We start from the raw sequence: 25,596 nt of genomic DNA, 5'->3' as shown, positions 1-25,596 counted from the left end.
AGGTGTTTCTAGATCTTTTGAATGCGGTATTGTGTTTGTAAAAGCTAGTTAGAGAGAGAGAGCTTAGAGATATTTAGAGATATTGTTAATGAGAGTTGATGATTAAAAACGGAGGTGCAGGACCCTACTTATTGAAAAACAGTCCGGAAATTGATTGAAAAATAGTCAGAATTTGAAAAGGAATAAAACTCTACGCTTTCGCCAGAAATTCGACCTGTCGACAGACGAGGAGCCAGTCGCCAGGCGACAAGGTTATCGTTTAGCGACAGCTGTGATTTTTAACGCGCTTTCAGCACGGAGTCCATTTATCAATAAAATTGAGTTGTAAAGTCCGTACGAAGGCTAAAATCGTAATTTCAAATAAAACATTATTAACTCATCTACATGATCATTAATCCTAATTCCACTAGGATATGAAAAAAAAACCTCCTAGAAGCTCTAGGAGACTATAATCAATCCTACTAGCTTAAGGAATAATAATAGGCCCTCCTCTAGATCATTGGGCCGTATGTAAATATCAAACCGGACCCAGTTTAGCATTTTGGCCATAACATCCTCATTATTCATCAGAATTGGGCTTATAATATATCGTTGGAAAGCTCTTTTCGAGCCCCATTCAACTACACTATTATTAGACCCTTATCATGGAGAAAACTAAAGTGGATTGGCTATTTTCATAAAATAAAGTTGGTTTTCAAAAACAGAATGAAAGATTTTTAATAAAAATTAACCGCAACACTAGACTTTTTACACTTTCACTTTATTCGATTATGGTTCGACGCGAAAGGTATTCATCATTGGGTTTGGTTTTGGGGAGACATAAATGGGTGTCTACACCTAAGTTCATTCATGAACCATGTCACATGATGTAATTGTCCTTAGCCTCTTGGCCTAAGAACATGCATCATACATACATTATCTCTAAGGAAAACAATTTAATCCATGCGATTCTTTTTGTCTTGCTCAATGAGGAAGTTCAAAACTTCTTCCCTTTTTCATGTCTTTTCTTTTGAAGAAGTTAAAAAATATCTTTTCTTACGTTAAAGCATGTGTGAAATTTTTTTTTTGAGGGAAGTACAAAAACAAAACTTCATTTTTTCTCGTCTTTCTTTTTCGGGAGAAATTCGGTACCGTCCTCTCATTACAAAAATAACGTAAATATTTTTGCTTTTGTATTTTCTATTGCTTGTGTCTGCACCCACATACACTATATATACATAATCACAAGTCATACACATGTCATGTCATGGCAAGTCAAGTCAAGCATAGTCAAGTCAGTTGGTCAATTAATCACATTATATACGAGTCCCTTGGCAAATTTCATTTTGTAGGTCTCAATTACAGCCCACGTTTGGGGACAAGCGAACCATTTATATCCCACATTTGGGGACAAGGGAACCATCTACAACCCATGTTAGGGACAACTGAACCATCTTCAGTCCACGTTCGGGACAAGCGAACCATCTACAGCCCATGTTCGGGGACAAGCAAACCATCTACAGCCCACATTTTGGGACAAGCAAACCATGTACACCCCGCGTTCGGGGACAAGAGACCCATCCACAACCCACGTTCGGGGACAAGTGAACCATCTACAACCCACGTTCGGGGACAAGCAAACCATATATAGCCCACGTTTGGGGAAAAACAAACCATCTACATCCCACGTACGGGGACAATCAAACCATCATCATTTTAGTGATCATCTCCCATGCAAAGATGATTCACAGCGCAAGGTCATCGATACACAAAGACTTGCAATCTCATCATCAGACAAGCTTTTCCTCAAGCATGGAAAATTGTTGGTTTTGTTGCCCCTACTCAAGGTGACGAAGTCAGCGATTATATCATCTATCAACTTTCCTTAAGTATGGAAAATATGAAGCATGAAAAATATCATAAAAAATTTCATCCGGTAGATTACTTCAACCGTAGAAAAATACCAAACTTATTTGCCACCAATACGCTGGTGTCAGATACGTATTTTATCCTTGTACTCTTTAATCTGTGGAATTAACATTTTTCTGCATGTAACAACATATAAAGAGTGATTTAAGATTGCAGAAAGTCTTTAATCATTCTCCGTCCTATCGACTAATTTGACTATCGTATTTAAATCTGACGTTTCTACAAACTCAGTTAAAGTGGTGGCTTCTGTAGACACCTAAAACGTCTTCCCAAAACAAAACCCGATGATGAACAAACTTTCACCGCCATTATTGGTCGGGTTGAGTATTTAATGTTTGGAGTGCTTAATCCATATTCCATTCAATACATTTTATAAACAACCTCAATTCTTAGTCCATTTCCCTAAACCATAACCTATTTTTCACTTTTCGTATCTACATCACAAAAACGAGAGAACCTGATTATGTGGCTGTAGGGAATATTTCAAGCATCATGGCCCCAAACTTGAACCCCACCGTGATCATACACTAAAGCATGGTGGCGTTCCAAAGGGAAAGAAAAGAGAGCAAAAGAGTCGCCAACAAGTTTTAGGAACTTGTAAACCCAAAAGACGATCCAAAAGGACCATCAACTCCATAAGGTCTTGAACCAAACAGGGTCCGGGGATGAGGATACGAATCCAATCTACAAAAGAAAGGACCCGCCCTATAAAATAGGCCTCTACTTTGTTCTGCTCGTATTCATGTGCGCTTTTCGAATAACATGCAAACATTATATTAAACCTACCCTGTTTATCTATGTTGGTTAAATATTAATGCACAAATAATACTATTATTGGCGATCACTTGAATTAAAATCACATTAGCCTAAACCAAATTAATAATTATCTTATTTAAGCGTGATTTCAAGTACAAATTCCCTTTAACAAGCATAAAAGGTGTGATCAAGCAATAACAATAAAATAAATATCAAGCAACATAATAATAAACAATAAGCAATAATGATGATAATAGCATGATAAGGCATAATAAAGCTTAATAATAATAGCAAGATCCTAGGCATGATACTAACAAGATTAATAACAACTCCTAGCATGTCACTAAACAATAAAAATCAAAGCTTTAAACCTAACATGGTACTAACATGCTAACATGATATTAGAAAAGAGTAAAGACACCCTAAATATGATACTAGAAAGTAATAAATATCATCCTAACATGATACTAGGAATCATAAAACAATAATAAGCATGCTTTCTACATTGTTAATAAAATAGGGAGTAAGCTAATCTACTTACTTTGAAGCCTCGTACCTCTTTCTAATAACAAAATACACAAGTTAGTAAACTTCAATTAAAATAATAAAGAACAATTAAAGAATTAAATTGAAATCAAATTAAATAAAGTTTTGACTAGTTTTGGACCAAACCCTCAGAAATTATCAACCTTGCACGTCTAGGGCGAAGACAACTTCGAACTTGGCTAAGAGACTCTAAGTCTTGTGAATGCGGAATATTGTGTTTGATAAAAAGTTGGTTTAGAAAGAGAGAGAGAAAATAAGAATTAAGTAATTCTTGATGAGAGTTGATGAAAGTTGATCGGGAGAATTGATGAGAGTCGATGATTAGAAAAAAGGGAGATATGACCCCTATTTATAAGAAAAAAGAGGGTCGAAGAATTAAGAAAAGAATCCGAATTCGAATCGAAATAAAACTCGTAGACAACAGTTTTTGCGAATTTTGTTTTTATCATATCTTTTGATCCAGAAGTCCAAATAAGTCATATAATATGTAGTTGGAAAGCTCTTGAAGTCTTATATCCAATGAAATTGGAATCAGATTAAAATATTTTTTAGATAAAAAGATATGGACGAAATAGTAGGACGGTATCAGTTTTGGATAGAGTTTCGTATATCTTTCATATCTTTTTCGTTATATCTCGGAATTAATATTATAATATATCATTGGAAAGATAATTTCAAGATATATTGAACCATATAAAATTTGGATAAAAAATATGAGGCACGAAAATAATATCTGACTGTCTTTGAACATCTTTAAATCCGAATAGAATTAGGAAAGTTTTAAAAAAGGAAAGTTTATATTTAAATCAAATTCCATGATCTTATCTTTTCAAAAATGGATAATTAAGATATTTTAGAAACTTATAGAAGATTGTAATCAATCCTAATAGTTTAGGAATAGGATTAAACCTTTGGACCCTCCTCATGATCATTGGGTCGTAGGTAAAATCCGGTTTGGGCCCAGTTTAGTATTTTGGCCATAACTTCCTCATTATTCATCGGAATTGGGCTTATTATATATCGTTGGAAAGGTCTTTTAAAGCCCCATCCAACTACACCATTATTGGACCCTTATCATGGACCAAACTAAACTGGATTGTACGTTTTTATAAAATAGAGTGGGTTTTCGAAAACAGAAAGAATGATTTTAATAAAAACTATCCGCAACACTTGACTTTTCACACTTTCACCTTATTCGATTATGGTTCGACGTGACAGGTATTCATCACTGCGTTTGGTTTTGGGGGGACACAAATGGGTGTCTACAGAAGCCCCCACTTTGACTGAGTTTGGAGAAACTTATGTTTCGAAAAACCAAAGTCAAAGTATCGATAAGGACGGAGAACAATTTAGAACGTTCTGCGATTCCAAATCATTCTTATAACGCCGATACCTGCAAACTAATCATTAGTTAAAACAGATAAAAGAGTTAATAAACGCGTATCTTGCACCGTCGAGCACACGTCTCTTAGCGTAACCATTTTGCTGTTGCTTCTTTTGTTGTTTGTTACAACCTCCACAGTACCTCGTGAACGCCATCGTTGAAGATCACCATATGTCGTCATCTTCGATACTCTTGGTGACAATCCTCCATAGTATTTCGGGAACATCGTCGAAAATAACTGTATGTCGTCATCTTCTAGGTTGTGGCCGTATGTCGCCACGGCAGTGCATCGCCGCTATAGACAATCTCTTCTTTACTTTGAGGGACCGCCGAAGGTGACCTTGCTTCGCCATCTTCAAAATTTGAGACAACACTCCACATCCTAGGGAACACTGTCTATCATTGCTGCTACATCTCGAGCTTTTCCTTGAATCATGGTGACAACCTTCCCAATCATAGCGAATGTCGTCGAAGACCGCCTCGTCACGAACCGCTCTTCTCAAATATAGGTGACAACTTCCACAATCTTAGCGGGCTTTGTCGAAGACCGCCTCATCACGAACCGCTCTTCTCAAATCTAGGTGACAACTTCCACAATCTTAGCGAAGGTCGTCGAAGATCGCCCATCTCATGCCATCTTCTCAAATCAAGTAATAACTCCCTCAATCTTAGCGAAAGCTATCAAAGACCGCTTCATCTTGAATCGTTCTTCTCAAATCTAATAATAAACTCCCCAATCATAGTGAAAGCTATTGAAGGTCGCTTCATCTCAAACCGTCCTTCTTAAATTTAAGCAATAGACTCTTTAATCTTAAAGCCCCCTGTTGAAGGCTTCGTCATCTCGAATCTTCAAATCTTCTTCCATCCTAGGAAATCATTGTGAACCGTTACTTTGGTGCTTGCGATGTGCCAATACTTAGGCGCTTTAAGCTAAGTGAGACGATCTTTTGTCAAGTCGATCACTCATTGTGATTGTAATCGAGCCGATTACTAAATCATGTCAAATTGCTTAGAGGGGCTAACTGGCGTACCAAGGAACCCGAAATTTCTGTAAAAGGTCAGCATAATCCAATATGGGGCCACACATTCTGTCGCTGCACTAGCGCATGCCAGAACCTTATGTCGCCGCAATATCGTTCTGTCGCCGGGCGACAAACCTTATCGTTTGGCGACAGATTTCTTTTTCATTTCTACCGCTGCTGCTGCTGTTCATTGCTCGGTTTCGCTCCGAACTTTCAATTTGGTCGTTTCCTTACGACCAAATCTGCTCAAATCTTTTGGAAATTAAAGCTCTTCATAATTTTGCTCAAACTTCTCTTATCTTGGAAGAATCTCATATATCTATATTCGCGGTTTTTTTTTTCGAAAAAATCCGGGAATATTCTTGCTCGCTGGAATGTACCTGCATCTATATTTTGGACTATAGGACTTTGCTAATCTTTTATTATCTTAGGGTTGACCTAAGGCTTAGTGTTGCTTGACTCATTGATTTGACATGACTCGACTCAAATCGTTTGACACATGTGTTAGACTCCACTCGATGTGATATGACACAACATGACTCAATGTACATGACTCGTGTGTGATGTGCGACTCGAAAATGCAAAAAAGCAAAAATTTTCCGTCATTTTTGTGGAGAGTACCGACTTTCTCCCGAAAAAGAAAGACGCGAAAAAGAATCGAAGTGTTTGATGGTGCATGTTGAATGAGCTTAATGCAGTATATGCATTTGATGCTATCTCTCAAGGTGCAAGGATTAATTCCTCCTAAGCTATCTCAATTATTGACCCAATGATGAAAGTATTTGGGTAACTTAGGTGCGGAGGCTAAGCACTTCATTCTTTGATACAATGATGATTATAAGTGATGAGTGATGTGTGATATGACAAAGCATGCTTCAACGCTATGTTAAGAATTCATGTCAAAGGGTTCCTAATTGGAAGTCTATTTGGTCATGTATCTGTGATGTGTGTGAAAGTGACACTAAGGTTAAGCTGCAAAGGCTAAGTGTATGGAAAAGTATTATTTGATAAGAGTCAAATAATGATGACTCTTAGGCTAGGTAGGCTAATGATGTAAGGATCAAGCCCCCAAGTCTAGCTCTAAGTGAATAAGGATGAGCATTGGAAATCCCTTGACATGATCATGGTGTGAGTGTGTGAATGTGAAAATGAATGCATTTTTATTATGGCTGCACCTCATTGTGAGGTTGCCTACGTATCCTAGGAATCAGGCCAAACGTAGCTCTAGCTGAACCTCGCAAAAGTGTGTGTATACCTCAAAAAGGTCTTTTTAAGGGTTGTAACGTGGTTAGACTAAAGGTTGAAGAAGAAGGGGATAAAGGCTCAAGACCCTAGATAAGCCCCCAAGGTGTGCAACCTTGCTTTTGAATCTTTGTATTTTTTTATGCTTGAGTTTTCTCATTTTTGAGCTCTTTTTTTTTTGTTTATTTTTTGCTCTTGCATTTTTCATATTCGCATTTTTTTTATAAGTGTGGGCAATCTCGATCATGCGGTCTATCACTCACTTGGCATTCATGTTTCTCAGGCACGGTACCGAGCACTCGATAAGAAACGCAATTTGAGACATGTTCTTATCAAAGATATTTTTATATCAAAGACATTGGAACACTTGCCCTTTTGTACACTTTTATTTATATTTTTTATTTTTATCACTCAAGCTTTTGTAAATTGGAACTTGCAAAAGTTACACACCATCCCATCCCAAGGTTAGTAAATGTAGGTTGAAAAAAGAAAGGTCTATCGTTAGACGAGGCTCAAAGTGGTTTATCAAGAAAAGGATTATATATTTAAAGGGTGAAAGATATGATATGGCTACAAGGGATGCCTCAAATCATTGGTATACCTTGTGCTTAATTCGACCTTGTTTTTTTTTTTTTTTTTAAATGCAATCATCATATGTGAGGGAAGAAACGCTCATTTTATTAAAGGGGAACAAAATAAAAAACCTATGTAATAAATCTAAGGAAGACGAAGGGTGCCTATGCTAGACTTATGGGGGAAGGTTTGAAAAAAGAAGAAGAAAGCATGAAATCTTGGTAAGAAGCTTGCCTTGTATTTTGTCTCATCATTACTCTTTTTCCTTGTTAATCATATAACTCAAACTCGATTTAACATGCATAGATGGGAAAAGATCATGAAAGAATGAAGGGAATGATATGTGTGGAGAAAGTATGTGGAGTGTAGGAAGAAGATGTAGATGAAGAAATATGGAAGAAAGTATGTGGAGAGTGGGAAGATGATGTAGATGGAGAATTATGGAAGACTTAGGAATATAATGGACCCCCAACTCAAATGACGGAAAAACGACTCATGCATGAACCTAAGACATGGTCATGGTGACATGTACAAAGTGTGTGCTAAGACTAATGAGTGTGGGTGACATGTTAAGACTTGTGTCATGACAATGTGGCTAGACTATGTGACTAGACTTAAGCAAAGACTAAATTAAGACTTCACGTATATGCATTAAACTAGACAGGCTATGGTATTTTAGTCATAACATTTAATCTGTGACTCTTATTGGGACAAAACCAACTCCAAATTAAAGATAAAACTCGGGGCTACAGATCCATAGGTTATACGACTCGTGGTTCTTCCTAGAACTCCGGCTATGACCAAAACAAGTTGACGCATGTGCAGTATACGGGAATAAAAATCCGGGTTGACTAAAAGGAGTTATGACTCGATTTAAGGGAATTTTATTAGTTCAAATTAATTAATTAAACAAAATCCTTTAGTCATTGGTTAGTTTATTTAAACTAATTTACAAACACAAGTCAAACAAACGGTTAGTTTAGTCACATATAAGCTATGCACAAATAAGAGATGCACAAGTAGTTCACATAGTCACAATATGATGCAATGAGTTTGCAACCTAACCATGGCTCTAGTTCTCTAAAGTTCAAGGATATGGGTTAAGTCAAAAAGGTCCATGGTTATGAATCCATATGCATTGCACACAAGCCTACCGTGAGAGTTGGAGCGAATGGACAGGATCCCGCGAGTTCGTGATGAAATCGAACTCGACTCCATGGTTTGGTGGATTCACAAACTTTGCACGTACCCAAATTTGAACTTTGCACATGATAGTGGAATATTCCATTGGGCAGGTGAAGCAGGAACCCCCACAGGGTTATATCCATATGTAGAACACATATGGGTTCAGAAAAGTGAGAAAAGGACTCAATCAATACGTAAAATCGAGCCAACAAGGCTAGAAATGGTCAAAGCAAGAAGGCAGACCCCTGGCTCGGTATTGGAAGAACTTGGCGCCAGACTACAGGGACTGTCGCTGCAAAAAAGCCTCTCTCGCCAAGCGAAAGAACTGTCTCCAGGCGACAGAAACTTTTTACGGGCGACAAGCCCTGTTTTCTAGACGCTAGTTCCTACATGCCTTGGCAAGTTTCTGTGTTCTTAGAATTTTCCAGATTTCGCATCATCTTTTCGATTCTAGTCATGAAAGATATTTCTCAAATTTGCTACGTGTAAAATTCCTAGGTATTGACTCATGGGGCTCTCCCATGAGAACCTTTTAATATATATGACAATAATGTTAATCAAATCACGCACATGAAATACTTAGAATTTTTCGAGTCTCATCCGCTCATTCTAAATAATTGCCAAAATAAATTTCAGGAATATAAATAGAAATCCTCCCCAGTGGAGTCGCCAAAAACTGTAGGGAATAATTCAAGCATCATGACCCCAAACTTGAACCCCACCGTGATCATACACTAAAGCATGGTGGCGTTCCAAAGGGAAAGAAAAGAGAGCAAAAGAGTCGCCAACAAGTTTTAGGAACTTGTAAACCCAAAAGACGATCCAAAAGGACCATCAACTCCATAAGTTCTTGAACCAAACAGGGTCCGGGGATGAGGGTACGAATCCAATCTACAAACACTACTAAAATTCGGCTAAATTGCGACCGTTTTTTTACGACCGTCCGAAAAACGGTCGCAAAATTCATATTTTGCGACCGTTTTTTATGCGGTCGCAATATTACGACTGCTTTGACAACGGTCGCAAATTTGCGACCGTTTTTAGCCTTTTAGACGGTCGCTAGGATGTTTGAACAATTAAAAATAATTCCAAATTAAAATAAATCGTTTGCGACCGTCAAAGACGGTCGTAAAATGTCATAATCTGCGACCGTCAAAGAGACGGTCGTAAATGTCAAAATCTGCGACCGTCTCTGACGGTCGTAAACGTCATAATCTGCGACCATCAAAGAGACGGTCGTAAATGTCAAAATCTGCGACCGTCTCTGACGGTCGTAAACGTCATAATATGTGACCGTCAAAGAGACGGTCGTAAATGTCAAAATCTGCGACCGTCTCTGAGACGGTCGTAAATGTCAAAGAGACGGTCGTAAAAGATCCTTTTTTTAATTAAAAAAATACGGTATAAAAGCATACCTTATTCACAAACCCTAATCTACTTCAAACTCCCACACGCCGCTCACCCCTCCTCTTTCTTTTCTCTCTCCTGCTCTTTCTTTCTTACTTCTCTTTCTCACGCTCCTCTATCTCTTTCTTCTCTTTCTCCATTTTTGTTCACTCTCACGCCCCTCCATCTTCATTCTCTTTTTCTTCTTCATTTTTTTCAGAGTTATAGTTTTGGTGTACGTATTTTCTTTGACAAACAAATTATGGTATTCGGATTTCTTCAACAAACGAGTTATGGTTTTTCATGGTCAAATTCGACCTTAAAAATTTCAGATCTGGAGTTTTCTTGGTCGAATTTGACCATATAAACCTAAATAGGAAGATATATTATGAAAGGTTTGTTTATTTTTCTGAAAATTTTGTTTATTTTCGAATTTTTTGGTTGAAATTCGTTTTTCGTTCGAATTTCCATGTTTGTTTGATTTTGTTATCGATTTTTAATTGCATTTCTGTTCGAATTCCTTTGATTTTTGTTTTATTTCGAGTTTTTCATAATTTTGTTCGAATTTGTTCTATATTTGTTCGAATTTCATAGATTTTTTGTTTGATTTTTTTGTCGAATTTTTTGTTCGAATTGTGGGTTTAATTGTTGTGGGTTTAATTTTTTTTTTTTGGGTATAATTTTTGGGCGATTTTTTTACTTAATTTTTGTTCGTTTTTTGGTTTAATTTTTGTGCATTTTTGGGCGATTTTTTTTATTTAATTTTTGTTCGATTTTTTTTTATATAATTTTTGTGCATTTTATTTGTTCGAATTTGTTCTTTGTTTGTTCGAATTTCACAGATTGTTTGATGATGTTTTATTTCATTTTTGTTTTGTTCAAACTTATGTAGGTGATTATTTTTTTCTTTTTCTGTTTTTCTGGGTTAAAGTTGGGTAGGTGGTGGTGGGTATTGGTGGTTGAAGGTGGGCGAAGGTGATGGTGGGTAGAGGGTGGCGGAGGCGGGTAGTGGTTGTTTAAGAAGGGTAGTGGTGGTGCGTGGTTTAGGTGGGTTCTGGTTTGGGTACGGTGGATCTGGGTTAAGGGTGGGTGGGTCTTTTTCTTTTTTTTTTTTGTTTTTTTTTAATACTTTTAGCGACGGCTTATGGCGGTCGCTAAATTCAATATTTGCGACCGTTTCATAAGGCGGTCGCAATTTTTAATATTTGCGACCGTTTTTTTAACGGTCGTTGAAAATAGGTATAACGGCCGTTAAAAATCTGCGACCGTCAAACGGTCGTAATATTATTTTTTTGCGACCATCATAATTACGACCGCCTTGTTGCGACCGTTGACGGTCGCAATTATGTATTGCGACCGTTGACGGTCGCAATTATGTATTGCGACCGTTTTCACTACTTTTCGCGACCGTTTGCGCCGGTCACAATTTGGCCAATTTTTAGTAGTGAAAAGAAAGGACCCGCCCTATAAAATAGGCCTCTACTTTGTTCTGCTCGTTTTCATGTGCGCTTTTCGAATAACATGCAAACATTATGTTAAACCTACCCTGTTTATCTATGTTGGTTGAATATTAATGCACAAATAATACTATTATTGGCGATCACTTGAATTAAAATCACATTAGCCTAAACCAAATTAATAATTATCTTATTAAGCGTGATTTCAAGTACAAATTCCCTTTAACAAGCATAAAAGGTGTGATCAAGCAATAACAATAAAATAAATATCAAGCAACATAATAATAAACAATAAACAATAATGATGATAATAGCATGATAAGGCATAATAAAGCTTAATAATAATAGCAAGATCCTAGGCATGATACTAACAAGATTAATAACAACTCCTAGCATGTCACTAAACAATAAAAATCAAAGCTTTAAACCTAACATGGTACTAACATGCTAACATGATATTAGAAAAGAGTAAAGGCACCCTAAATATGATACTAGAAAGTAATAAATAACATCCTAACATGATACTAGGAATCATAAAACAATAATAAGCATGCTTTCTACATTGTTAATAAAATAGGGAGTAAGCTAATCTACTTACTTTGAAGCCTCGTACCTCTTTCTAATAACAAAATACACAAGTTAGTAAACTTCAATGAAAATAATAAAGAACAATTAAAGAATTAAATTGAAATCAAATTAAATAAAGTTTTGACTAGTTTTGGACCAAACCCTCAGAAATTATCAACCTTGCACGTCTAGGGCGAAGACAACTTCGAACTTGGCTAAGAGACTCTAAGTCTTGTGAATGCGGAATATTGTGTTTGATAAAAAGTTGGTTTAGAAAGAGAGAGAGAAAATAAGAATTAAGTAATTCTTGATGAGAGTTGATGAAAGTTGATCGGGAGACTTGATGAGAGTCGATGATTAGAAAAAAGGGAGATATGACCCCTATTTATAAGAAAAAAGAGGGTCGAAGAATTAAGAAAAGAATCCGAATTCGAATCGAAATAAAACTCGTAGACAGCAGTTTTTGCGAATTTTGTTTTTATCATATCTTTTGATCCAGAAGTCCAAATAAGTCATATAATATGTCGTTGGAAAGATCTTGAAGTTTTCTTTCCAATTCAATTAAAATCAGATTAAAATCTTTTGTAGATAAAAAGATATAGACGAAATAGTAGGACGGTATCAATTTTTGATAGAGTTTCGTATATCTTTCATATCTTTTTCGTTATAGCTCGGAATTAATGTTATAATATATCATTGGAAAGATAATTTCAAGATCTATCGAACCATATAAAATTTGGATAAAAAATATGAGGCACGAAAATAATATCTGACTGTCTTTGAACATCTTTAAATCCGAATAGAATTAGGAAATTTTTAAAGAAAGAATGTTTATATTTAAATCAAATTCCATGATCTTATCTTTTCAAAAAAGGATAATTAAGATATTTTAGAAACTTATAGAAGATTCTAATCAATCCTAATTAGTTTAGGAATAGGATTAAACCTTTGGACCCTCCTCATGATCATTAGGTCGTAGGTAAAATCCGGTTTGGGCCCAGTTTTGTATTTTGGCCATAACTTCCTCATTATTCATCGGAATTGGGCTTATAATATATCGTTGGAAATGTCTTTTAAAGCCCCATCCAACTACACCATTATTGGACCCTTATCATGGACCAAACTAAACTGGATTGTACGTTTTTATAAAATAGAGTGGGTTTTCGAAAACAGAAAGAATGATTTTAATAAAAACTAACCGCAACACTTGACTTTTCACACTTTCACCTTATTCGATTATGGTTCGACGTGACAGGTATTCATCACTGCGTTTGGTTTTGGGGAGACACAAATGGGTGTCTACAGTGGCCCTATTATTTTGATCTATTTATTATTTGGTTGGATAGGCCTTGTAATAAGTTGTAGAGTAATTAGATTGAATTTTTCAATGTATGTTATGTACTCTCACTCTCTCTCTCTCTCTCTTTCTCTTTCTCTCTCTCTTTTTTCTTTCTTTTATGCAAGAGTTGGAATTTTACACTATTCATAAGTCATAATTGACTTAATTTTTATACTAATATAGAATAAATAAATATCAACATATATTATGTTGTTAGATTTTTCATAATGTCTGCTTTTATAAAAAAAAAATCATAATTAAAGATGTTGATGGTCAAAGTAGTGTCTCCACAAATGTGCAAATTTAACTCTAGTTTATAAAAAAAAAAAAAAAAAAAAAAAAAAAAAAAAAAAAAAAAAAAAAAAACAGAGGGAGTATAATATAATAAAATAATTTTCTTCAGTTTTTCTTATAAACGTTATGTATAATTTTAAGATTCATACAACGTATGCTACCAAAATAATTTTTCTATTTTTAATTAAAATTAAATTTATTGTCTATTGACAAAAAATGGAGGAAAAAAATAAAATTGGTAATATTATAATAATCTTGGATATTTGCATAATGATAAATTTCAATACCTTATTTATTTATTTATTGTTATTTGTGTTAGTATATTTGTACTAAAAGACACCTAAGATGCTTTCCAAAAAAAAAAAAAAAAAAAAAAGACACTTAAGATATAGAATATATGTAAAAAAATTTAATTGAGTATCATTGGATCAAATATGTTGTCAAAATGGAAATAAGTATTATTGTAGGTTATAAAATGGAAGTCATTAAAAAAAAGGAAAAAAAAAAGGTAGGAAAATTATTTATGACATCATGACAATTGTCATTTTAGGTTTACTTTTAGTATAGCAGGTTAATAGGTTAATTGATAGTTAATGACATAATAAGTTTTGTAAATGCTAAACATTCACCAACTAGTTGTCTAAGTTGAGTAACAAAAAATCTTGGGTGGACCTGGTCCACAATAATTTTATTATGGACCATTTAATCTCACGTGCTCTTGTCTGTACAAAGTAGCCCAGGCGCACTTCCAGCCCAATTCTACAAAACCCTATTTTAAAGCCCAATATTCTTTCATAAATTTTTTTCCTAAAAAAAATAAAGCCCCAACTACATTCTCTCTCCTCTACGATGAACTCATCGACGAAATCACGAAACAAAATTCATCAATTAAAGAATGAAATTTTGCTGCAATTGGTCGCAACAAGTCAGTTTATGAATTAGAATCAAACACAAATAACAATGAAGGTATCAATCTTTATTTTGTTTTAATTCTGCCAAAATTTCGAATTTTTGTTTTCATGAACAATGGTTGATTATGTGGAGAATAGATCTAAAGCATGCAATTAAGTTTTAAAATTAGAGGAAATTAATATTTAATCATAGAGTCTATTTAGTTCTGATACAAGTGCACATAACAATTTCGAATCAATTAAATTGTTAATTTTTGATGCTTATTTGCTTTGATTCGTAAGTAAATAGTCTAATTGGGGTAAAGTACATATTACATAGATGGTGAATTGATTTTGGTTACATTGATTTTTATCTTTGTTACAGATAACATAATATACTTATTAGAGATGACTATCAGTTAATAAAGGTCACTATGGCTATTTTGACATTAGTTGTGTAATAGGATTTGAGTAATAGATAACGTAGAATCAATTTATAGAGGTAGAGAGTTACCTATCTACTAATTTCTTTGATTATACTGCCAATGCCAAATTTTAAGTTCTTTAAGGTGGAAACTATAAGTTTCTTACAATATAATTTGATTTAATTAAGTCTAAGAATACACATATGTGAACTGTGAATTTGAATTGAAATTGGTATTGAAATATGCTAATCATTGTCAGACCCTGTATTTTTAATGGGATCTACTTTTTTTTTCTTTTTGCAGCCAATTGAAGGATCAATAATTGATCTTATAGGATATTGCCACATTTAGGATCTTTGTTGTGGTTTATTATATTATGAAGCAAAAAACAAGGGTGTATGAAAACTAGTTTTTGAGAGGCATATGTGGTTCCTTCCCTTCTTTCTTCTAGGAAACCAGGATAAAACTTTCATTTGCAGTAAGAGGGTTTAAGGGATGCATAACCCCTTATCTTGTGGCGAGGCATGGGTATACTTTAGCTTACTTGAATACCAAAACAAAAGTAGACATTAAAGCTAGAGTGAAGAATCTAATGATGATTATGCTCTGATGACGATTAGCACATTAACTTTATACTATAATAGCTGGTTCAAGTGTAACCATGTAGAAATGAAAAGGAGACATATTACATGTACTCGAATTAAAAATGGTACGATATCTATGTCTTTGTATGTTTGATGACAAATGAGCATGCATTGTTTTCAAAGTCATTTATGATTGGAGAATTATATAATTGAAAACTCTTTAAACCTACATATTCAAGCCTATTAGCTCAATTGGTCGAGCATTGTGTATTTTTATTCGCACAGAAGATGTAGGTTCGAGTCCTACATAGGCTAACAGATAAACAAATAGTGACCCTTTTAATCAAATATTAGCTTTTTCATAGTTATGTTTTTCAGACATATTGTGACCCCTATATACATATAGTAGTTACCCTTCTTTTTACATATAGTGACCCCTTTTTAGATATAGTTATCTTTTTTTTTAATTACGGTATTATTACATATTGACTCCTACTTAAATATAATCACCCATTTTTACACATATAGTGACCCCTATTTAAATATAGTCATCTTTTGTTTACCATATTTTTACACATCACATTTGTGACCCCTATGCACATATAATTACCTTTTTTACATATAGTAACCCCTTATTAGATGTACTGGTAGGTATCTTTTTTGTAATTACCGTATAATTACACATAGTGACTACTACTAAAATATAATCACCCATTTTCAAACATATAGTGACCCCTTATTTGAATATAGTTACCTTTTATTTACCATATTTTTACTCATGCTAACAAGTTACTACAATGAACAAAACACAACTCATCAATGATGGCAACACACAAGCATTATTGTAGGCTATGTGGGACTTGAACCCACACCATGTACATTATTGTACATTGCTCTACCCTTTGAGCTAATAGCCTATATATAATTATATATGTGGACAATCCTTCTATTTGTCCCTCATTTTGCTTAAACTAAATATTGAAATAAAAGAACATCTTGTTGACAAAAACATAAATAAGAAGAATACAACCAGGAGTATGTGATCCCCTTAAAACAAACAAACAAACAAAGTAACTTAGTCATAGACAACATTAATTAATGCCAAATTGTCTAGAGTGATAGACCACATTATTTAAATTGAAACTATTGGCTAGATAGCTCTAATTGACATGTTCAAACCTAAACCCAATAGAAGTTTAAGTTCTTAAAACAAAGGGATTATATCAAAATTGATCCTGTTATTTTCACAGGGTCATCTTATATGCATCTTGACCCTTAAATAAAGTAAACAACCTTATTCATATGCATAGTAACTCTTTTTGGAATCATAGTTGCTCTATAGTGATCCTTTTTTACTCTATGAGAGAAAAAGGAGTGAGTTTAGGTTCTGAGTTCAAGTAAAGCATGTATACAGAACTTATAATCCTTCATAATTTTACTTTGCACTTCATTGATGTTAGGCAACACAACAACAACAAACAAGCAAGCTTGCCCAATCTTATCATAAACCACCACTCCCTTAATTAAATAACACCACACTCACTGACTCACCTGCCTCCATTCAACCAATCCACCACACAACAGCAACAACAAAATTACTAACCTTATCGCCAGCCCCCAACTACTACCACCAACAATTCCACCAACGACAACTACCACAATACCCGCAAAATAGCACACGGCTAGCTGAGCAGCAGCCCACTCGTTCCACTCCACAACATCGCCACACCAATCAGGCCTCACAAACCATCACAACTTCGCCTCACTCGCCCAACTCAGCCACCACAACACCACCTACTGATAAACGAGGTCAAAACCCTAATAACCTAAATCAAATAGCTAATTTATAACATAAAACAACGAAATTCTATTTTTAATTATAATTAAACATGGATTGAACAAATTAAAACCCTAATTTGTTGATATGAGACAAAATTCAAGCAATTGAAATCCAAAATAAGCATAAAAAATGCGAACAAATAGTAATTCAAAAAAAATAACAACGAAATAATTTAATCAACTTAAGAAGTTCAAAAACAAAATAAAAAATCAGAAATTTACCAGAATTACCACGACTTTCTTCAACCTCATGATTTGCATTCGACGGGCGAAGTTCTCATCTCCTTTTACATTCCACCGCCAAGAAATTAACTAAACAATCTTGAGATTGTAGAGGGAAAGCTAATTTTGCTAAGCTTTGATGTTTGAGAAGTTCATTGCAGAGCTTTCACTCTTTGAGGAGAGAGAAATTGGTTGAGGAAGGAACGACAGGAAAATAAAATCACAAAGAGATAGACCCAACCTCTTCACACGTGCTATCATCTGGTCCACAATAAGTTTATTGTGGACCAGGTGTATTTAAGAATTTTTAGTTTAGCAACCAGTCATTATCGTTATGTTTCTGGTAGTGTCCTAAGTACCTAGTCTATTAACTGTTCTGATCCCTACAAAACCTGTTACTCCTTAATTAAGAAACCTTTTTGCCACTTAACTAAACTAATCATACACACTTGTAAACAAGAACACCGACTAAAATACAAATCGTGTTTTAGAGATCTTCTATACTTCAATTCTTAAAGTTTCCTTGGATCAACCCATTTGATCTCATCATATCCTTGACCATTATTCAAGAAGGCTATCGATCTTCAAGAACTTAGACTAGTTGTTACTGCACATAGGAAACAGTTGATAATACTAAAACAAGCAGCAACCAATTAAGTTGTTTGTCATCACTTCAAAACCTAGTAACCTAACAATGTCTTTCTCACTTAACCTCACAAGCACTCGCACTTGAACTCACAAATGTACGTTACCCTGTCACTAACCTTTTACTGATTTAATTACAACACTCAAAGATACCTTAATAATACTTTCTCTTAAAGTAAAGATAAGATATAATTTTAAACATAAATAATGTGTGTGCACAAAAGTGAACCAAAAAAAACTTCTGTGCGGCTCCCTACTTTATCCCTTGTCAAATCTAACTTCTTAAGATCGCCAATCATATTCACCTATGCTAAAGTAAGCGAACTTCGTACGACAACTACAAGTGTACATACATTTATACCCCTTAAGATATTTGTTTGAATATTTTTCCTTATTAATTTAATGTTGTATGCAACAACTAAATTTAAATCGAAAGAGCTTCTTGTACATGGCTAGATATAGCGCACACATTAGCTACCCTAGTAACATTAAAATTCAAAATAGTTGTTTCAGTAAAAAAATGTTAATTGAGTTGGTTTAATTCAAATCTAATGAAATGGATAAAATAAAAAAAAAAAAAAAAAAAAAAAAAAAAAAAAAAAACAAAAAGATGGTAACAAAAAAAATTAATATTTAGCTTCGTACATTAAAAGCAAAAATTACTACATAGCTTATGAAATTTTACTAGCTAGAAACTTTTTTTCAAATTATTTTTCATTAACGATTAGTGTACAAATAAGATTGAACTTTAGTATAATAGATCGTAAGAATTCAAATAATCATATAAATTGTACATATATAACCTTTATGTATTAAAATTATAACATGCATTGCATGCATAAACACAAGTATATATAAAAGATAGAGTGATCGAGATACAAAACTTAGAAAAATATAGAAGGTAATGGGATACAAATTACATTCTAATGGCTAACCATACAATAGAAATATGATATATATTAAAGTCTAATTTATCTATATAGAACAATTTAACCAATTATGAAATCTTCAATCCTTTCCCACTGATTTTGGCCGCCAATCCATTCCTTGTGGTCAATAAGTTGCAAAGTTGATTTGTTGGAAAAAAGAATGTGGATGCAATTAGGTCGATACTTAATGAAGTATACGACTATTTTTCTTACCAAAAACCCCACGACTAAAAGTGGCCTTGTAATACTGAATGAGAAGGGGCAAAAGCAGCACACCCAAGTTTACTACAACAACCGTAGCACCCACTAAAACTAGAATAGCCACTTTCATAGAACCGAACAAAAGATAGACTGCAGAACTGAAAGCTAGTGTCATACTAAACATAGACAAAAATAGTGTCATCAAACCATAGATCAACCTCCTAGGCAAAGATACTAGAAATTCTTGAACAGAGAAACGACATGTCACAATTGACAAGAATGATAAGATGGCAATTATAGATGAAAAAAGGGAGATTGCAATTGCTACAACAAATGCACCAAATACCCATTGGTGGATAAATATGGGATAACCATCAGATGAATGGTATCCTGGGACATTAACTGCTGCTCCAAATCCTGCAGTTGTAATTAGGGTTGAGGCAAGTGTGCATGCACTTGCTGTCTTTTTCATCCATTTTCCCCCAGCTGTTATTAACTCTTGGTGTGTTGTAGTAAAAACCGTCCAAGGGGTATTTCCATCCTTATTTTTTGCCTCCATTAGGACAGGCGGTACAAATCTTTCCACCTCCTGGCGAATTTCACGCACAAAACATAACCAAAATTTCCTTAAAAAGGTATTCAGATCACTATGGTAGAATAAAAAACACTCCATCCATTTAATAATAATTGACACGCTGACCTTATGCAAGTAAATAATAAGTGATGACCGTAAAGTGAATTTTTAATGTAAATTAAAGTTAGTACATTTAAATGTGAATAATAAAAAAAAATACGTGTGAGAGTAGGAATGATTAGTGAGGCTTGATGAGTATGTTCAATGTAGTTTAATAATTGTGGTCTCTTACAATTTATGGTAGTGTGTCAATTATCTTAAATAACTAAAAGAGGAAATTATAAAACAAAGGTAGTAAAGAATTTAATATGATATCACAACCTTAGATTATTATTCTTCTTAAAATCCCAATTCAAGTACCTACCTCTCCTCTTCATTCATTTCTTAAACCACCATGCATGTTAAAGGACACCAAAGTGTAATATGCTTTGTATAACACCATAAGTCCGTGACACACACCACCTTCTCCCAATTACCATTTATTACTTACCATCCATCCTTCGCAAAAGAGAAAAATAAAAACTAATCTCGTTAAAAGGTCTTAATTATATTATAGACTTAAAAGAAGATGAAAATGTTCAAAATCCATGCTTGTGATCGATTGCAACTTATGTTACATCGGATGTGAGAAATAACAAACATTGAATTTAAAATTAACAAGAAAAAACAGACGCAGAATTATGTGGTTCACCACCGATGTGTTGGTTTAGTCCATGGGCAGGTGAGAGTAATAGTTTTATTGATATTGACGAAAATAGAATAAGATTCATAATTGCTTTTAGACCAATCACAGAAAATAGATTGATTGTCTCTCAGATTTCTAATGTTATCTCTCTCAAATCTCACAAATGAGAAATAAACACAAGACTGTTAGATTTCTGAATAATAATCACTTAATTAAACTCGGCTAGGACTAACCCTAAGGGGTAAATACCCTCCAAAACAAGCTGATTTGGGCCAAAGCCCAATTAATAACTACATGACTAAAACCACACGACCGTGTGACGTGTCTTGTAGTAGCGGAATTACATGACCATGTACCAAGAACCACATGGCCATATATATAGGAGCGTACATAATAACACTGACTACACGATCGTGTGCAATGGACTACATGATCGTGTACCTACTTGGTCATCGATTCAAGTTATATTTCTCAACAATTTATTAAACTTGTTAACTTTGGACTGTACTATTGACGATGACAAAATAAGCTACCTATGTTTTGAAGTCCATCTCCACAAAACTATATAATATAAAACGAACTTAAATATTCTTTTTTTTATATTATTTGTAGAAAGAAATAAGAAACACCTAACACAAACTAAGTAGTTCTATGGGTATCACGAGAAAAATTAACAAAGAGAAGTTCCATGAAAGGATCAAGTTTAACACATAAGCATATTCATTTATATTATCATATCCTTAGCAGTAAAGAGAGAATTGCAGGATCAAGTTTAACACATAAGCATATTCATTTATATTGTCACGAAATGATCATGAAGGGATAACAACTGTCCTCACAGACCAATACATACAAAATCTTCTGACACATTTTTTTCTCACTCCTGCGCATGCTAGGAAAACTTCCCAAGAATTCACCCATCCTAAGACTACTCCTAGCCAAGCACGCTTAATTGAGAAGTATCTTTGCCTATAAGATCCCTAATTGAAAGATACATCTTGTTGTTATGAGTAGGATGTTAAGTTTCTTTAAAGCAATCTTAAGGGATATTACAACAAACAAGGCAATAATATAATTTTGCTGACCCTACTTTGCAAGGTAATCCATCCAATAAAGATTTTTTTCAGTTGCTATTGGGGACTAATTTCTACGTCCTTTTCTCTATGTTTTTTGTTTTTTTGTTTTTTTTTTCAAAGAAAACAAATAAATAAGACCAAAAAAAGAAAAAAGACAACTGAAAAGACCAAGAAATAAAGATACGACGGCGAGCTTGAGCTGCTAGCCAATAATTTGGCGAGACCCAGGAACGAGGGACCTTTTTAATTCTACAAGCCGAATGATCTCGAACCTCATCTCGAAAAGCCTCTAATAACAAAACACAGAAGATATCATCCGCGGATACTCGAGGAAGAAGAGAAAATACCTGAGCGCAATCTGTAAATATATATAAATGAACAATCCTTTGACGCTTAGCTTACCGAATCGCCAACAAACATGCATGAAGCTCTGCTTGAAGTGCTGAGGTTGTTCTAATAGCCCGGAGGCCACCCCGTAACACCAAGTTCGAATGAAGTTCTCGAAAAACCCAACCTATGCTAGCCGTATATCTTGAGAATTTTAGGCTCCATCTAGTAAAACACAACAATCCAGAGTATCAGTGTCAGACCCCGAAATGTAACCTAACATCGAAGGAATAATAGGATACATACGAGATTGATTGGTTGGGCGCATTTGCGGAGAACAAGCCAAAGCCTCCATGCTCCTAGAGACCCAGTCCGCAGCCAAGTGGATTATCATGGTCGGGGATATAAGTGCATGGCGAAAGACTTTGTGATTACGAGACAACCAGATAGCCCACATGAAGGAAATGAAAAATGACAAATCACCCCAATCCTTAGCATCCTTGTAAGCTGCAACCGTGTCCATAAACCAAACATTAAAGGGTTTATCCTGCAAAGTAGCACGAGTAAAAGCCAAAAGACTCCTAACCAACAGTTCTGAAACAAACACATAATCTCGAAACAGGTGAGACGTCGTTTCACAACTCTAATGAAAAAAGACACAGAAAGGAGTTAGAGGCAACCCGCGGTGACAAAGATGATCTGTTAAGGGTAAAGCGCCATGCAACAAATTTCGAACAAAAACTTTCAGTTTTGGAAGAAGAGAGAGACCCCAAAACTGTTTCCACTATATATCTGAAGCTGGTACAAGCCAGTGAACGTCGAACTAGATGAGCATATACCGTCTTAGTAGAAAAATATACATCTCTTGTAAACTTCCAGTAGACAAAGTCATTCATGACACTGTGAGGCCTTTCTTACAACAGTATTCGATGTGCTAATGAGGGGTCAAACAGTCGATGTATCATGGATGTATCCCACGCGTTTGTATGCGGATCAATAACAGAAGATACATGAGTCGGCAAAGACGACTCAACAAATGAAGCTTTAAACTTAACTTAACCTTCTAGGGCCTAGTCATCCTCCCACATTTTTGGACCAGATCCCACCTTCCAAATGAGACCAATAGATAGTACCGAAATACCATCCATAAGTCCACAACACCCCTACGAAGATTTAGAAATGCCTCCTGTCCTAAACAGTGTAAGAGTAGGATATTTAGAAAGCAAGACCTTTGACATAAGGAGGTGGGGGTGGTGGTGGATACGCCAACATTGTTTTGCTAAAAGAGCTGAGTTTAACATAGACACAATTCTAAGACCCAAGAGCCTCCCATTCCTTTCGGAAGGTGCAGAAAAGAAGCGGAGCCCGCGAAAAGCCAACCCCTTAGAGGAGGAAAATGACCGCCACTGGAAACGGGATAAGAGACCATCACTCCAGTCACAAATGGAGGCCGGAACCTTAAAAATTGACAGAACATGATTAAAGGAAGCAATCGAAACCGAATTGATTATCATCAACTTAGCTGTCGCCGATAGCCGTAACGAAGCAAAGTTCGAAAGACGCTTTGCAATAGAGTCCAAAACAAGGCCAAAAGCTGCGAACTTACTTCGCCCCAATTCCACGGGTATCCCTTGATAAGAACCTAAAGAATCCTGACGGTGAAGACGCATGCTACATGGTACGGAGTCCCTGTAGTCGGACGAAGTATTCGGATTGAACTTCGCAAACGACTTCTGAAGATTAATCATCTAACTTGACATCTCATATAAATCCTTAAGTAATGACATAATCTGGTCATAGGAATCTGGAGAAACGTGGAAAAAAAGAAGGGAATCATCCACGAAAAAAAGGGGAGATATCGATGGAGCCCATCTGGAAATTCGATTCCCTTGAATAAGCGAAAGCTTCTCAACTCAGCGAAGCATAGCTGACAGAATCTCCATACATAAAACAAACAGATGCGAGGAGAGAGGATCACCTTGTCTAAGATCGCACATGGGATGAAACATAGGCGAGGGATCACCATTGATCAGCACTTGATAAGAGACAGTAGAAGCACACTAACGAATTAGTTGGATCTAATAGGGAGGGAACCCGAACACCTATAAAACTCTTTCCAAAAAATCACACCTAACTCGATCATAAGCCTTGTTCATGTCCAATTTCAGTGTCGCATAAAAGTTTTTTAACGGGCTATTTAGCGGTTCATGTAAGAAAGAACCTCGTGAGCAATTAAACCATTGTCAAACATGAGCCTTCCTAAAACGAAAGCATTCTGAGAGGAAGAATCAAATGTGGAAAAACGAGACGAAGACGACCCGTAAGACATTTAGCAATACACTTATACATGACGTTACATAATCCAATAGGCCGAAATTGTGAAACTGATTCTGGCCGCTCAACCTTGGGAAGAAAAACCATAAAAGTACGATTCCATTCCTTTAGAATATAGCCGTGAGAAAAAAATATTGGACCGCGCCTATTATGAAAGGACCTACTTTATCTTAATGCTGCTTGAAAAAGGCCAAAGAATAACCATCTGGCTATGGGATTTATTATCCTCTTTATGAAACATTGCTTTCTAAATTTCCAAAGCAGAAAATGGGCGAAGCAACTGGTCCTTGTGGGATTGAGAAAGAGAAGGAAGATCCAACTAGTCCCACCAAGAAGACTCTGGCAATGGAATCGTTAAAGTCGAAGTATAAAGATATGTGTAGTAGGCATTAATAAGCTCCTGAACCCCACCTGAATCAGAGATCCAATTGCCCGAGGCATCTTTCCAGCAGTGAAAACTATTACGCCTACTACGAACTTGGACCATTGAGAAAAGAAACTGGGAATGACGATCACACAATGCATCCCACCTCAGTTTGGCTCTTTGGCACCATTATGAGCAGGCTCGACACACAATCTCCCACCTTAGTAGCTAAATATTTTCAATTTCTACCGCAACTCTTTTTATGAGAAACACACCAGATCAACAAATATGCTTTAATTATTTCCAACTTATGAGACAAGGAAAACATCAGAGACCCAACATAGAATTGAAGAAGAGTTGAGGTAATAAAAGACCGGACTTCCAAAGTAGAAAGACAACAGTTTTCAATTTGATAAGGACGGGACCCTTTATGTGTAGTCGTAACATCTGAAAGTATTATAGCTGAATGGCCTGAAAATAAAATAGGCTAGTGTGAAACTGTAGTCGTAATGTAATTTTGTATCCAAGTGGGAGAAGTGTTAGCTCTGTCTAAACGTTCTAAAGTTGGATCTAAATCTACTCTATTATTATTCCAAGTGAACGTAGGACCTAATAATGGAACGTCAATGAGTTCATTATCCAACCGCCACTGAATAAAATCTAATCTCCCTGGAATACTACGACTACCCCCCACTTTATCGGAAAGATACACAACTTGATTAAAGTCCCCTAAGAAGACAACATTTGTAAAAGAGGCAAGGATATTAGAAATGGTGTTCAAC

At 35.3% G+C, this 25,596-nt stretch overlaps 1 protein-coding gene across 1 annotated transcript in view; it reads right to left on the bottom strand.

Annotated features, from left to right (window-relative positions):
• Positions 1-19,377: 19,377 nt before the first annotated feature.
• LOC145594152 (uncharacterized) overlaps positions 19,378-25,596 on the bottom strand; it is a 45,743-nt gene continuing 39,524 nt past the window's right edge. Inside the window, exon 6 of the mRNA XM_081650489.1 lies at positions 19,378-19,983. Coding sequence (XP_081506615.1) covers positions 19,378-19,983 — 606 coding nt within the window. The remainder of the gene's footprint in view (positions 19,984-25,596) is intronic.

This window comes from Chenopodium album, chromosome 19, assembly GCF_948465745.1.
Source record: "Chenopodium album chromosome 19, dcCheAlbu1.1, whole genome shotgun sequence".
NCBI classification, from domain to species: Eukaryota; Viridiplantae; Streptophyta; class Magnoliopsida; order Caryophyllales; family Amaranthaceae; genus Chenopodium; species Chenopodium album.
Note: the sequence above shows the minus strand (reverse complement) of the source record. Positions and strands in the feature narration are given on the sequence as shown.